This window comes from Chaetodon auriga, chromosome 14, assembly GCF_051107435.1.
Source record: "Chaetodon auriga isolate fChaAug3 chromosome 14, fChaAug3.hap1, whole genome shotgun sequence".
In the NCBI taxonomy this organism is placed as follows: Eukaryota; Metazoa; Chordata; class Actinopteri; order Chaetodontiformes; family Chaetodontidae; genus Chaetodon; species Chaetodon auriga.
The window spans coordinates 8,807,501-8,819,045 of NC_135087.1; the positions used below are offsets into that span (position 1 = coordinate 8,807,501).

At 40.6% G+C, this 11,545-nt stretch overlaps 3 protein-coding genes across 3 annotated transcripts in view; all 3 read right to left on the reverse strand.

Annotated features, from left to right (window-relative positions):
• LOC143331839 (uncharacterized) overlaps window positions 1–49 on the reverse strand; it is a 3,021-nt gene extending 2,972 nt beyond the window's left edge. The window contains exon 1 of the mRNA XM_076749023.1: window positions 1–49. This exon is cut by the window's left edge and continues 93 nt beyond it. Within this exon, the coding sequence (XP_076605138.1) occupies window positions 1–49 (49 nt within the window).
• Window positions 1–6,566, reverse strand: part of LOC143332141 (uncharacterized) — a 27,929-nt gene extending 21,363 nt beyond the window's left edge. Inside the window, exons 1-13 of the mRNA XM_076749427.1 lie at window positions 6,511–6,566; window positions 4,685–4,861; window positions 4,523–4,606; window positions 4,347–4,451; window positions 4,121–4,264; window positions 3,772–3,915; window positions 3,497–3,640; window positions 3,057–3,200; window positions 2,181–2,300; window positions 1,886–2,005; window positions 1,714–1,758; window positions 1,570–1,617; window positions 1,443–1,469 (exon numbers count right to left, since the gene is read on the reverse strand). Coding sequence (XP_076605542.1) covers window positions 1,443–1,469; window positions 1,570–1,617; window positions 1,714–1,758; window positions 1,886–2,005; window positions 2,181–2,300; window positions 3,057–3,200; window positions 3,497–3,640; window positions 3,772–3,915; window positions 4,121–4,264; window positions 4,347–4,451; window positions 4,523–4,606; window positions 4,685–4,861; window positions 6,511–6,520 — 1,312 coding nt within the window. The 5' untranslated portion in view covers window positions 6,521–6,566. The remainder of the gene's footprint in view (window positions 1–1,442; window positions 1,470–1,569; window positions 1,618–1,713; window positions 1,759–1,885; window positions 2,006–2,180; window positions 2,301–3,056; window positions 3,201–3,496; window positions 3,641–3,771; window positions 3,916–4,120; window positions 4,265–4,346; window positions 4,452–4,522; window positions 4,607–4,684; window positions 4,862–6,510) is intronic.
• Window positions 6,567–8,360: 1,794 nt separating this feature from the next.
• Window positions 8,361–9,420, reverse strand: LOC143331905 (E3 ubiquitin ligase TRAF3IP2-like). Its single transcript, XM_076749068.1, has 5 exons — window positions 9,344–9,420; window positions 9,185–9,253; window positions 8,835–8,939; window positions 8,674–8,748; window positions 8,361–8,531 (listed from the first exon to the last, which is right to left on the reverse strand). Exons 2-5 carry the CDS (start codon window positions 9,221–9,223, stop codon window positions 8,361–8,363), a joined length of 390 nt encoding a protein of 129 aa, XP_076605183.1. The 5' UTR covers window positions 9,224–9,253; window positions 9,344–9,420.
• Between the last annotated feature and the right edge of the window lie 2,125 nt (window positions 9,421–11,545).

Sequence of the window (11,545 nt, forward strand, 5' to 3'; positions counted from 1 at the left end):
CTGCAGCAGCAGCAGCAGCAGCAGCAGCTTCGTCTTTAGCAGCATTCATGATCTCTGTAACTGTATCATCGACCCATGTGACCTGTCTTATCTGACCGTCACATCTTTGGACTTGTACATGGAAAAGCAGCTCCAAACTTGTTTTAAGGTACAGAAGGAATTTCATGGGGTGAAATGGGAACAATGACAATGACCATTCATTACATGGTTCACACCACATGCTGCCATTAATGACTTTCCCATAAGCTTATATCATTAAAATTAGCTTATTGTCTACAAATTGTAGGAAATAACCAAAACCAACAATTAGGAGTTCATCTCCCAGTACACATTCACTTAGAAAGATGTAAGTCTTTAAAACTTTGTCACAGAGATTTGGTTTCAAACAGATGGACACTGTACTTTCTAGCAAACTTTACTCAAAGAGCAGTACATAGTGCATTTGCTGGGGACTATTTTCAGCTGCGTACTAATACACATTACTTGTGAGTATGTATGTATGTAGCAGAACAGTTTATGTGGGATTGACTCAAAACAAACTACAGTGCCCGTGTTCATCACAGTGATGGAAAGTGTCACCTAGATTAGTAATGTGGCTCATGTGTTTTTAACATAGACAAGACTCTGTTGGATCAATTAATTGTTGGTTTTCATGTGATTTGTTGACAAAATCATCCATGTAGAATTTGTTAGACTGTTTCTTCCTTTTCATCACCACCTCCCCAAAATATTGCCACCCAAAATGACTGCAGTCAATAACATCCTGAGGGCAACGTTATGAAACATGTGGTGTAGACCTGCAGTGTGTGATTCCATGCAACGATAAAATTAAATATTCCAAATGAAAACACATCACCCGGTATAAACAATCCAGATATGAACATACACACAGGATGTCACAAATGTTTAAACAGTTTAAAAACAAATGGCAGGTGATCAGACAGTCAGGTGCACAGACAATGCAGGAGGAGGTAACAGAGTAATGCAACTCAAAGGGACACATATTAAAGACAATTTTTCATGCTCATTATAACAGAAACGATGATGAAAACATGATGTTTGGAACAAAAATGACTTAATGGTAAAACAGGTGAATACAAAGTTCTGTGAAATGATGAACTGAACGAACGTCATTGTGACAAACAGGGAGAGATGCAGTCACCAGATCATTTCAACATTTATTACAATGAAGGTATACAATGGTTATTATGATGCATGTTTGTTAATGCAAAATGGAGTTTAATCAAACAAGATTGACATACAGTTCCATCGTACTTCAGACTGGCTTTATGATGCCGAACATGCCAGAAGGCAGACTTGAGACAAGTTCATACAAAGTGGTAAGAAAAACAAAAATCAATGCAAACATGCATGAAACGTCACTATTTGCTGGCAGCACACATGAAAAATGTCCAGAGTAAATGTGACAGTGTATTTCTTACCTTTTTCAAAAGGTGGCAGAAATTCACCTACATTTCACAGAAAGTAATGAAAAACAACAAGCTTCATGTTTAATAGATGATTTTTAGTGTTTCAGCAAAAAAAGAGGAAAATATTGTCATTACTCACCTTTCCTTTGTACCAGTTTTATATCAGGCAGGGATGCTACAGTTTCCTCTAAACAAAGAGAAGGAAAAAGTTCAAATGTTCAAATTTGCAGTTATATTCTGGTAAGATGCTTTTAAGGGTATTAAAAGTAATAGAAAGTGAAACCTTTTTCAGTGACTACATTTACAACTGGTGTAGCAACAGGTTCACCTAAAACAAGAGAAAAAAAAATATGGTAAAATATGCATCAAGGTGTCAGTATTTTTAGCTTTTCCCCAGCCCATTGGAGCATTTAAATGAGACTTTTTTTGTATATAACTAATGCAAACAAGCCTACCTTGATCACCAACAAGCATGCTCGACATGTAAGCCATGAATAAATCTTTCTTGTCTGTAAACTCCAACACGGCGTCTTCGACAACTTTCATGGGGTCAATGGACACTTCAGGCATGATCCCTTAAATGCCAGCACACCACAATGTCAGTCAAAGTTCATAATACTAAAAAAGTACAGCTTCAGATTGTTTAGTTGGCTAGTATTTCTTCCATTACCGCACTTATTCATATCTTTGTATTTCTCAGTTCAGACAGACACCAATAACAGCGAAGTGTTGTCACATGTTAAAACAGACCTTGTTCGCCGATCAGCATTGCGGAGAAGTAGCCCACAAGCATGTTCATCTGTTCTGTGGTGATCTCTGCTGTTCTCTTCAGAGCTGACATGGGGCTGAATCCCACAGCATGCTGGATATCTGCTCAGCAGAAAAGTCACAGTGAAAACTGCAGTTTGCAGTATACATTACACCAGAGCTGGAAGTATTGAGATGTACTCAAATACCATGCTGTGAAAATACTCCACTGCAAGTAAAAGTCCTGCATTCAAAACCTTACTTTAGTATAAAAGTATTATAAGCAAAATTTACTTAAAGTATCCAAATTAAAAGTACTCGTTGTGCAGTAAAATGGTCCCTGCCAGTATTTTACTGTTATATATGGTGTGCTTGGATTACTGCTACATTCATGTGTATGTTGCTTTTTAGTCAATGTTTAAGGTTGAGCTCATTTTAACTACTTTATATACTGTTGGGTAGTTTAATCTACATAAATGTGTCATATTCTATAAAATCATCTTATGTCTGCAGCATCACTGTCCTGTGAGAACCATGTATCTGTAAGAAGAAAAACAGCCCTTTTCTCACCTCTGTAACGATGCAGATAATACAAGAGGCTTTTTAAATTCTTAATTTAGCTCTTAATCTTTCAGCTGATGAGAAAAATCCAAATTCAAAACCACCAAATTTGGAGATACATGGTTTTCCTTGGAAAGGAAGGGTATGAAAAATAGTAACTAAAGCTGCTAGACCAATGTAGTGGAGTAAAAAGTATAATACGTGCCCCTGAGATGTAGTAATTTGTGCCTAGGTACTGTACTGACTTACATTCCATGCATTGTAGTGGGTTGCATGCATATATTAGGTAAATGTTAAAAACCTTGACAGATACTGTACCTTGTACTGTGTCCAGTATCACATCAATGATTGCACAGAGAACGCCCTGGATGTATCCTGCTATTCCACTCACAAAGTCATTAGTAACACTGAAGACATTTCTGCCAATAACCACAGGGTCAATGAAGCTAACGTCGGTGGTTCCTGAGAAGAACGACACACATGCAGGTACAAGCCCCGGTGAGTAGCTTCAGTCAACAAATTTTCTTTGTTATGCAGACAATTGAAAAGACAATTATGGATGAATAGGAAATGTTAATGGACATTAATGAATAATTTCCACCATAAAAACCATTAAAAGTACTGTTAAACACCCATAACAAACACAGGCTAAATGTTACTGAGTAATAATATCAATTTAGCAATGAATTAAGGCAACAAATACTGATTCAATACAGACATAATAATATTTATTGTGAGGTTAAATATGAAGCAGGTACCTTTTGTTATATCCAGTATTTTGTCTAAGATGGTGCAGAGCACGCCCTGGATGTAGCCCACTACTCCATTCACGGTGTCATTAGTAACACTGAAGACATCTCTGCCAATCACCACAGGGTCCATGAAGCTAATATCTGTGGATCCTGAGCAAAAACAAATGGAAAACAAGTAAGTACAAAGCCCAAATCTGTGAAATCAATACTCTATGCTGTGTTAAATAGTCATTGTTAAGAGGTTACAGGTTAGAGACATGTTAAATGAGAGGAGTAAATACCTTTCACTACATCCAGAATAGTGTCCAGGACGGCACAGAGCACATCCTGGATGTAGCCCACCACTCCACACATGAACTCATTAGTAACATGGAAGACACCTCTGCCTATGACCACAGGGTCAATGAAGCTGAGGTCGGTTTTTCCTGAGAACAAGGACATTTGTGAGGGGAAATTAATTTATTCAAAATCAAACAAAGCAAGAGTTATTGAGGTACAGTTTTAGTTGAATGAATCCAATGTTTAGTCATCTTTACTGGTGTAATTAGGGTAGCTGTCATCTTATTTGCTTGTGAATAAAAAGGGAAAGCAAATTCCTTAGAAATAAGTGTTAAAATACAGAATACATACCTGTGTTTATATCCAATACAGTATCCACGATAGCACACAGCGTGTCCCTGAAGGAGCCCCCGACTGCACCCATGAAATCATTGGTTGAATGGAAAGCTCGTCTACCAATGACCACAGGGTCAATATAGCTAAGGTAGAAGTTCCCTGTGGTTTTGGGAGAGAGGTATTTAGAGTCATGGTTACGTCACATGTATGCTAAACTTCCCGGCTGAGTTTGTTTTCATACCTTCCTCATCCGAAAAATAGCGAACAAATCCATCTTTTGCTTCCGATATTTCCTCAGCGGCGTAAGTGGCAACGGACATGGGGTCACTTAAATCAGGTGCACACTCTAGGGGCCCAGAATAAGAGTCATTAAACTTGCTTATCCTACTAAAAAACGTGGCTATCCCGCTCATGTACCTTGAAACTTATTGAGCAGGCTGGATACTTCATCAACAGCGTCGTTCACAGCTTGAACGGGGTCCGTCATGATTTGCTGAACGTCTGAAAATAATAACAGACATTGGTAATTATGCTATTTGAACTTCCAAATGGACACATTTTCAGGTATTTGTGACCCACCGGGGACAGCTTTGTACTCCACAAAGTCAAACATCACCACTCCCACCACCACCCAGGACAGGAGGGCAGCCACGGCAATCAGCAGCTCAGCAGACATTTTCAGCTTCCCGAGGAGCCCCAGACCCGTGGACCTGAGAGAGCTGGTCTGTGGTGCCGCCGCGCCATTGGACCCGGTGGCTGCAGAGGAGGGGAAACGGCGTTAAAGTTATCATCAAAACGTTGATCCAACTATTGCTTTGACGACACTGTAGATATTTGGATTGTCCTTTTTCAGCTACATTCATACAGGATGTGCACTGGGAAGGACTCATATGCAGGTATTTTCTGTCTTTTTTCTATGTATCTTTTTTAACCTGCACCTTAAAAGCACACACATACAGTATATGTGTGCTTGTGTGTATGTTTGCCTTTTTTTTGGGTGTGGTTAGATCACCTTGATTGACAGCACTGGCAACATCAGCAAACTACCGAATTCGAATGTTTCTGATTGGTGCATGGAAATAAATGACATCACCTTTTTCCAACTGAGCTCGACCCGCTTTGAATCGGTGAGAGAAACAGGGACAAAAACAGAAATACAGAAATCTCTGGTGCAAAAACTTTTCCAGTGTGTGTGTTCATCTGGGACCACATCGCTCATATTTAAAAAAGCAACGATGAAAATTGATTTATAGGGCCTTTAATTGAGGATGTGGTCTAGTAATTATTAAACAATGACATATAAATACATCTTGAAAAAAAGCTTTTTAGGTGAAGTTCCTGATATGTTTTTACCTTGAAGATACAATATCTACTACCTCTAAAAATCTACAGTTCTCCCATTAATTTCATGCAAGCAACAAGTCATAACTTTAACACAGCAGCATGGCTCAGTCAAATCTCTGACTACAATGTTACTGCGACATGTTTGGGAGAATAACATCCTTCCCTGTCTCATACACTGCGGCTAAACCAGAACGGGTGAATCCTTTATGAATTAGGATCTAAACTTTGCATTTATCAAATTACTGCTGCATCAACATGTAAGCTTTAGGAGACTGATTAAGGGTGATGTTCGCTGATCAACATAGATTTTATTTAAGATTTCTGATTAAAAATCAGAGAAGACGGGAACCATCTGTCATTCTCATTTCATCGGTTTAGTACATCTGTTTAGTACAGTGGAAAATTCTTGTGATGGTATTTAATACCATATCCTTTAACATCATCAACTAATAAAGCATGAGTGCACCAACACTGCTGTGCTTTCCAACTTGGCCCTGGTGCCAAGGTGTTAGAGACACCGTCTAACCGTGAATGAACTCTGACCGTGCCTGCCTCATGATTCACTTCCTCATATACAAATGCTGGGCTATGAAAACCCAACCAGTCCCTTCATTCACCTGAATTATTCAGGATGGACAGGTGGTGTCAGTGTTTCACCACACATTTGATTCTTAAGGAAAACGGCCTGTTGCTGCCTGCTCGGCTCTTTTAAGCCCTTAAGCTTCATGAAACGGTTGTTGCACACCACTTGTTTGAGCAGGTCGTTTGAAAAGTCAGCTTTTTTTTTTTTCAAACAGCAAAGGCAGAAAGTTGCTGGAAAAGCAGAGGTCACCCCCAGCAGCAGTCATGTCTGTCACAGCAGGGCAATATTAGTGCTCTGGCTACGTGATATCCTGTATTTATAGCAACCAACTTTCAACACATTCTCCTGAGAGGACAAACACCATCATAACATGGCCATTTATTTATTTATCACCTAGCATATATTGCTCAGACTTTCTGTGCTGTAGCATGCAGTGAGACTTGTTCATTTCAGTGCAGATGCAGATTAACAGTCCTACCTTCAGCCATGGTGATATGGAGACAATATCAGGTATTATCCTTTCAGTTGGGGCCAAAGCCTCCTCATGCAGAAGTGAATGGAAAATCACAGCTTCAGGACGAATCCAATCAGCATCCACTAAAAGAAAATGTCCCCGTTATTAGATTATTCCATTTCCCCTTGGTGATCAGTTGCTTCCAGAATCATGTAATCCACAGGGCGAACTCCTCCAAGATTTAAAAAAAAATGTAAGAAAATGGAAAAGCAAGCATAAAGCTTCACAGCGGTTTGGGAATTTGGAGCTGCCAGTGCGGCAGCATTGCAGAGGGGGGTCTGGGGACGGTGGGGCAAAGCAAAGCAAAGCTGGGTGAAGGAAAGAGCCAAGCTAAGCACAGGGCTGGGTAGGGTGAGGGGGAACAGACAGAATATTCCACCCAGTGTTATTGGTGCCTCACATGGGTATAGGTCAGAGCACAGCACAGGGGGGCTTCAAGGTAACTTTATCCCCCAGAAGGTTATTCTTAGCTGGAGCTCTGCACACCAGCTGCTCTGGCAGGCCTTTTTTGGCGGTGGAAGGGGTGTGCATAAGATCAGTTGGCTGAACTGGGCGCCCCTACTGGCGCGGTAATCTGCCCACTAAACTGGAACAAATCAGGTGTCCAAGATGAGGAATGGACAGGAACACAGGTGGAAACTGTCCTTAACAATTTCCACTGTCAAACGTTATGCTCACAACATTTATGGCCTGGTCCTCTCACCCCTTCTGGTGCTAATGTGGTTTATTTTGTTCAGGAGTTTGTCATTGCTCATCACTTTCTTTTTAGGTTCTCACATTTGCTCATATGTGGCACCTTCAAAATAAACACGTCTCCAAAATTACGAACTACCTCAATGAACCAAATTAAGCTCCAGCATGTGAATTAAAAGAGCACCATTTTGTGATCCCTTTGGCAACCTCCAACAGCTTGAAGTGCAATATTTGCAACATTGTACATAAGTAAAAAGTGAATTAGTTGGAAGGCATAAACATATTTGCTGCTAGCTGCCCTGTCACACTGTCAGAGTGGTGCTTTGAGCTAAATGCTAACATTGACATGCTAACATGCTCACAATGACAATGTTAATGTGCTGATGCTAAGCAGGTATAATGTTTACCAGGCGGACCATTTTAGTGTGGCGTGTTAGCATGCTAGCATCTGTTTATATATACATATATGCTTGTTTTTTTGCCCAGAATAATAAGGTTGTTTGATCAACACTGACTGAAGAGCAAAAATGCTTTGTTGAAGTCGAGCGTTCTTGTTTTTAGTCTGGCCACACTATGTACAAGATAGCTGTGGGTTTTTGAGACTAGATATTTTTTTGTGTGTGAGAGGAACGTAAATTTCAACACCAAATATCATGACAGTCCGTCCAATCGTTGTTCAGACATGTCAGTTAAAACCACAAATATGAACCTCTTAGAGGTGCTGCAGGAAAAATCACTGGGATTCATCATCTGGTGAACGTGAATGTACAAAACCTCACAATGATTCATCCAACAGTTGTTGAGGTAGTTCAGTCTGGATGAAAGTGGTGGACTGACCGACAGACAGACTCTGCCATCCCTTGAGCCACACCACTCACTTGGACATGCTGTGCACAGGCACACAGAGAAAAAAAACTTTATTGAAACATCTGAAAAACAGCTGTATTTTAGATACAACACATCTCAGAACATGAGCTGTTACTGATTTAGACTGGACCAGTTCTGAGGTTTTGATTTGCACAATGCACAAATCATCAGAAAGAAATCATCAAACACACACACACACACACACACACACACACACACACACACACACACATACAAACACAGGTGTGTCTTCTTTACAGTGTAGCTGCAGAGCTGGGGGCCACTGGCCTGATGAGGAGGGTGAGCTCCATAGGTACAGGAGGAGGAACGTATCTCTCCTCCCTGAGCAGCCGCAGTAATAAATCCTCAGTGTCCCGCGGCCATCGGTAAACATGTGTGTTCTGAAGCCAGCTTGGGACGTGCTTCTGTACATACATGTTTTTTTGTAGAAACGAAAAGTTTCAGGGAGAGGAGTGGTGGGAAGTGAGAAAGAATGGGAAAATTTTGAGCAACTACAGAACGTCAGAGTAAAGAATGCTTTGTCATCTAAAAGAAAAACTGTCCGACCTGTGATGCACCGAGGAAGAGAACCGGTATGAATCTGAAGTTCAAGCTGCCCTGCTGGATGAATTCATTCTGGATCTGGTAAAATTAGATTTAAAGTTTAACTACCTGTTTAGAAAAAATCTTCTCACAATTATACCTCCTTTAAACAAATACGCTCTCACCATGGTGTGAATGTATCTAGTGTGTAGACCATGGTTATCCAGCACAGACCCTTCGATGTCCATCTTATACTTTGGACCGATGGCGATGATAATCAGGGTTGAGGGCTGTTAAAGAAACACACATTTTAGACACATTCACTGCTTGAAAAGACTGTTTCACGTTAAAACAGACACAAAACATGGAATATAGAACATTCATTCAACTACTAAAGTCACAATTAGCCTGATTCTGTCTTCTAAGTCATCACTGATTATCTAGTAATACTACTTACAAAGATTTTATGTGATAATTTAACATTAGCAATAAAAGAATGTACATGAATCAGGTTTGAACTGTGGTTTTCACTTACGTCTTTCAGATAACTGTCCCTCCACTTGTTGATATCCATGCATCTGATGGGGTTGTCAAATATGTCAATCTGTGAGATTAAAATCAGGGCTGTAAGTGAGCTGTCCAGTGTGTCTTTTCCTAAAATATCTGACTTTTGATTGAGGAGGAAGTAGCTTACAGCAGCTCGAAATCCTTGCTTCGTGAGGTAGTCTACGAAGGGGACTATCTCTGAGGAAAGGTCCGAAGAATAAGTTATGAAAACGTTTCCTGACAAGAGAAGACATCATCAAGTCACAAAGAAGAAGATTAGAAACACTGTATGCTGAAGTGCTCTGTGCTGAATCTTTTTATTGAGACTATACGATGCTCTGGATGTGGAGGCGTTTCTATTTTTCTGGGTAGTCCATTTACAGAATTACATTCATTTTTATTTTACTCTTCTTCTATAATTACAGACACACAAAAACAGTCTTAGTGATTAAATAGTTTCTAAAGAGAGTCTTTAGTGGACAAATTTACATGAACTGAGTGTATCCTTTACTTAAATTTCATTTTATTTCATTTTTTACGAGCTCCTAAACGGGCTTGGCAGGTTTATAGAAACAGCATACTTCAATAACACACCCTTTGTGAGAATAAGGCTAATGGCCTTAGTCAAAGTGCCCTCCGCTGCAAAAAATAAACTCAAAATATCTTAAATCAAGGCAATGTATGCTTGCTCTTTTTCTTTTTTTTTTTTTTTTTAAATCTCTCTCTCTTTGAGTAACTAAAAGCTTGAAACTAAAATTTCCAGGATTGATAAATTGTTTGATCAACAGGCACAAAATGCTTTGTCAGAATTTCTTTGTATCCAGACTGTACTTGTTTTTTTAGTCTCGCAGCACCTTTTTTTTTTTTTTAGATCAGTTCTTTGAGGCACGATGTTTTTACTTTTGAGAAAAATCTTGGTCAGTGAAATTTTCCTGTTCTGTTGCCACATAATTTTGCTCATTATTGCTCTTTAAGTACCCCCCCCCCCCCCCGCTCTTTCTTTTAAACTTTGTGAGCTGAGGTTTTGTAGTGTACACAATTATCTCCTGTGCTGACAAGACTTACTTTGCTCAAATTTAAACTGAGCTGTCAAAGTAGACACTTTTGAACGAGGCGATGAAGTGACTCACGGCACTCCTCGGGCAGACTGATGTTTCTTCTTCTCTCTTGCGGATGTGAACCCGACGCCTCTGCTGCTGCTGAGCTCAGGCTCATCACGCTGACCTGCGACACCTCCTCCGCAGGGGGGACCAAGAACTGAGGCACGTTAACCGAGACACTTCCCTGAGCCATGCTGTCACTCAAAAAGTTACCATGAGATCGGATCCTGAAGCAGGAAGAAAACAGGAAAATTGCTGCTGGATGCTGCATCTTTCTTAAATTTTCCCAGTGAGGCTCAGAGGAAGCTTGTGCGCTACTGGGTCCGATTATTGTTTTTACCAGTTTTGGGGGTCATCCCAGGGTCCTCTGTGCCAGCAGGGAGCAGACTGGTGACACGGCTGTCGTGGGTATCCGTTGACTGGATTGAAGTCGTACTGCCCGTCTCCTGCAGAGTGATAATACCTGACATCCACAGTGTGAGGAAGGTCTGCGGACACAGTATTAACATTTTTGTCAGTAACAGGGCAGAAAAGGCCTATAGCTATTTGTAATAGGTATATACTTCTACTTGTAGGATTTTGAATTTGGAACTTTTTTACAGTATTTTTACACTGATTTGTTCCTACTTTTTCTCCAGTAAAGAGTCAGAATACTTCTTCAAACATCTTCTAATGGCATCATCTTTTTTTTTTTCAAACAATCAGACTACATAGCCACCATTTTTGCCCCGTGCAGTGTAAAAAAATAATGACATATGTTCAATAGAAATGTCCTTACCACAGTTGTGCATGTAGTGATGAGGAGGTAGACAGGGATCGCAGTGTTGCCACTCATCGTCAGATCTTAGCGGCAAGGGAGGTTCAAGATCCTCCTCATCACTCATAAGCTGGGACTGGTATTCATCCTCCCCGCTGAATATAAAAAAATTGGTAAATCCCACATAAACCTTGAAGCAAATGCTTATTTGACTCCATTTCTTGATTGATTTCCTCACCTAGCTGTGCCTCTGTTGGGCGGCCCTGCTGTTCCACACTGGTTTGGTCCACAGTCCCAGTAACAGCAGTCTCCTCTCGTGTCACCCTCCCTGGTTCCCGCAGGACGAGGGCAGCAGCCATCAGGAGCTCGATAACGGAGGTGCATCCTGTCAGGAGTCGCCCCCCGTCTGCCTCCTCTGTGCTGCATCAGCTCTTTATGCTGCGCTGCACGAGCAGGCTCTTGGTTCTCTTGTCCAAATCTACATGAGCTTTTT

Excerpts from the sequence above, each read along its gene's own strand:
- LOC143331905 (XM_076749068.1), bottom strand. The coding sequence starts at position 9,223 with ATGGATATCAACAAGTGGAGGGACAGTTATCTGAAAGAC. Across the intron at positions 8,940-9,184 it reads GGGACAGTTATCTGAAAGAC|CCCTCAACCCTGATTATCAT; the intron begins GTAAGTGAAAAC and ends TTTCTTTAACAG. Across the intron at positions 8,749-8,834 it reads CTAGATACATTCACACCATG|ATCCAGAATGAATTCATCCA; the intron begins GTGAGAGCGTAT and ends TAATTTTACCAG.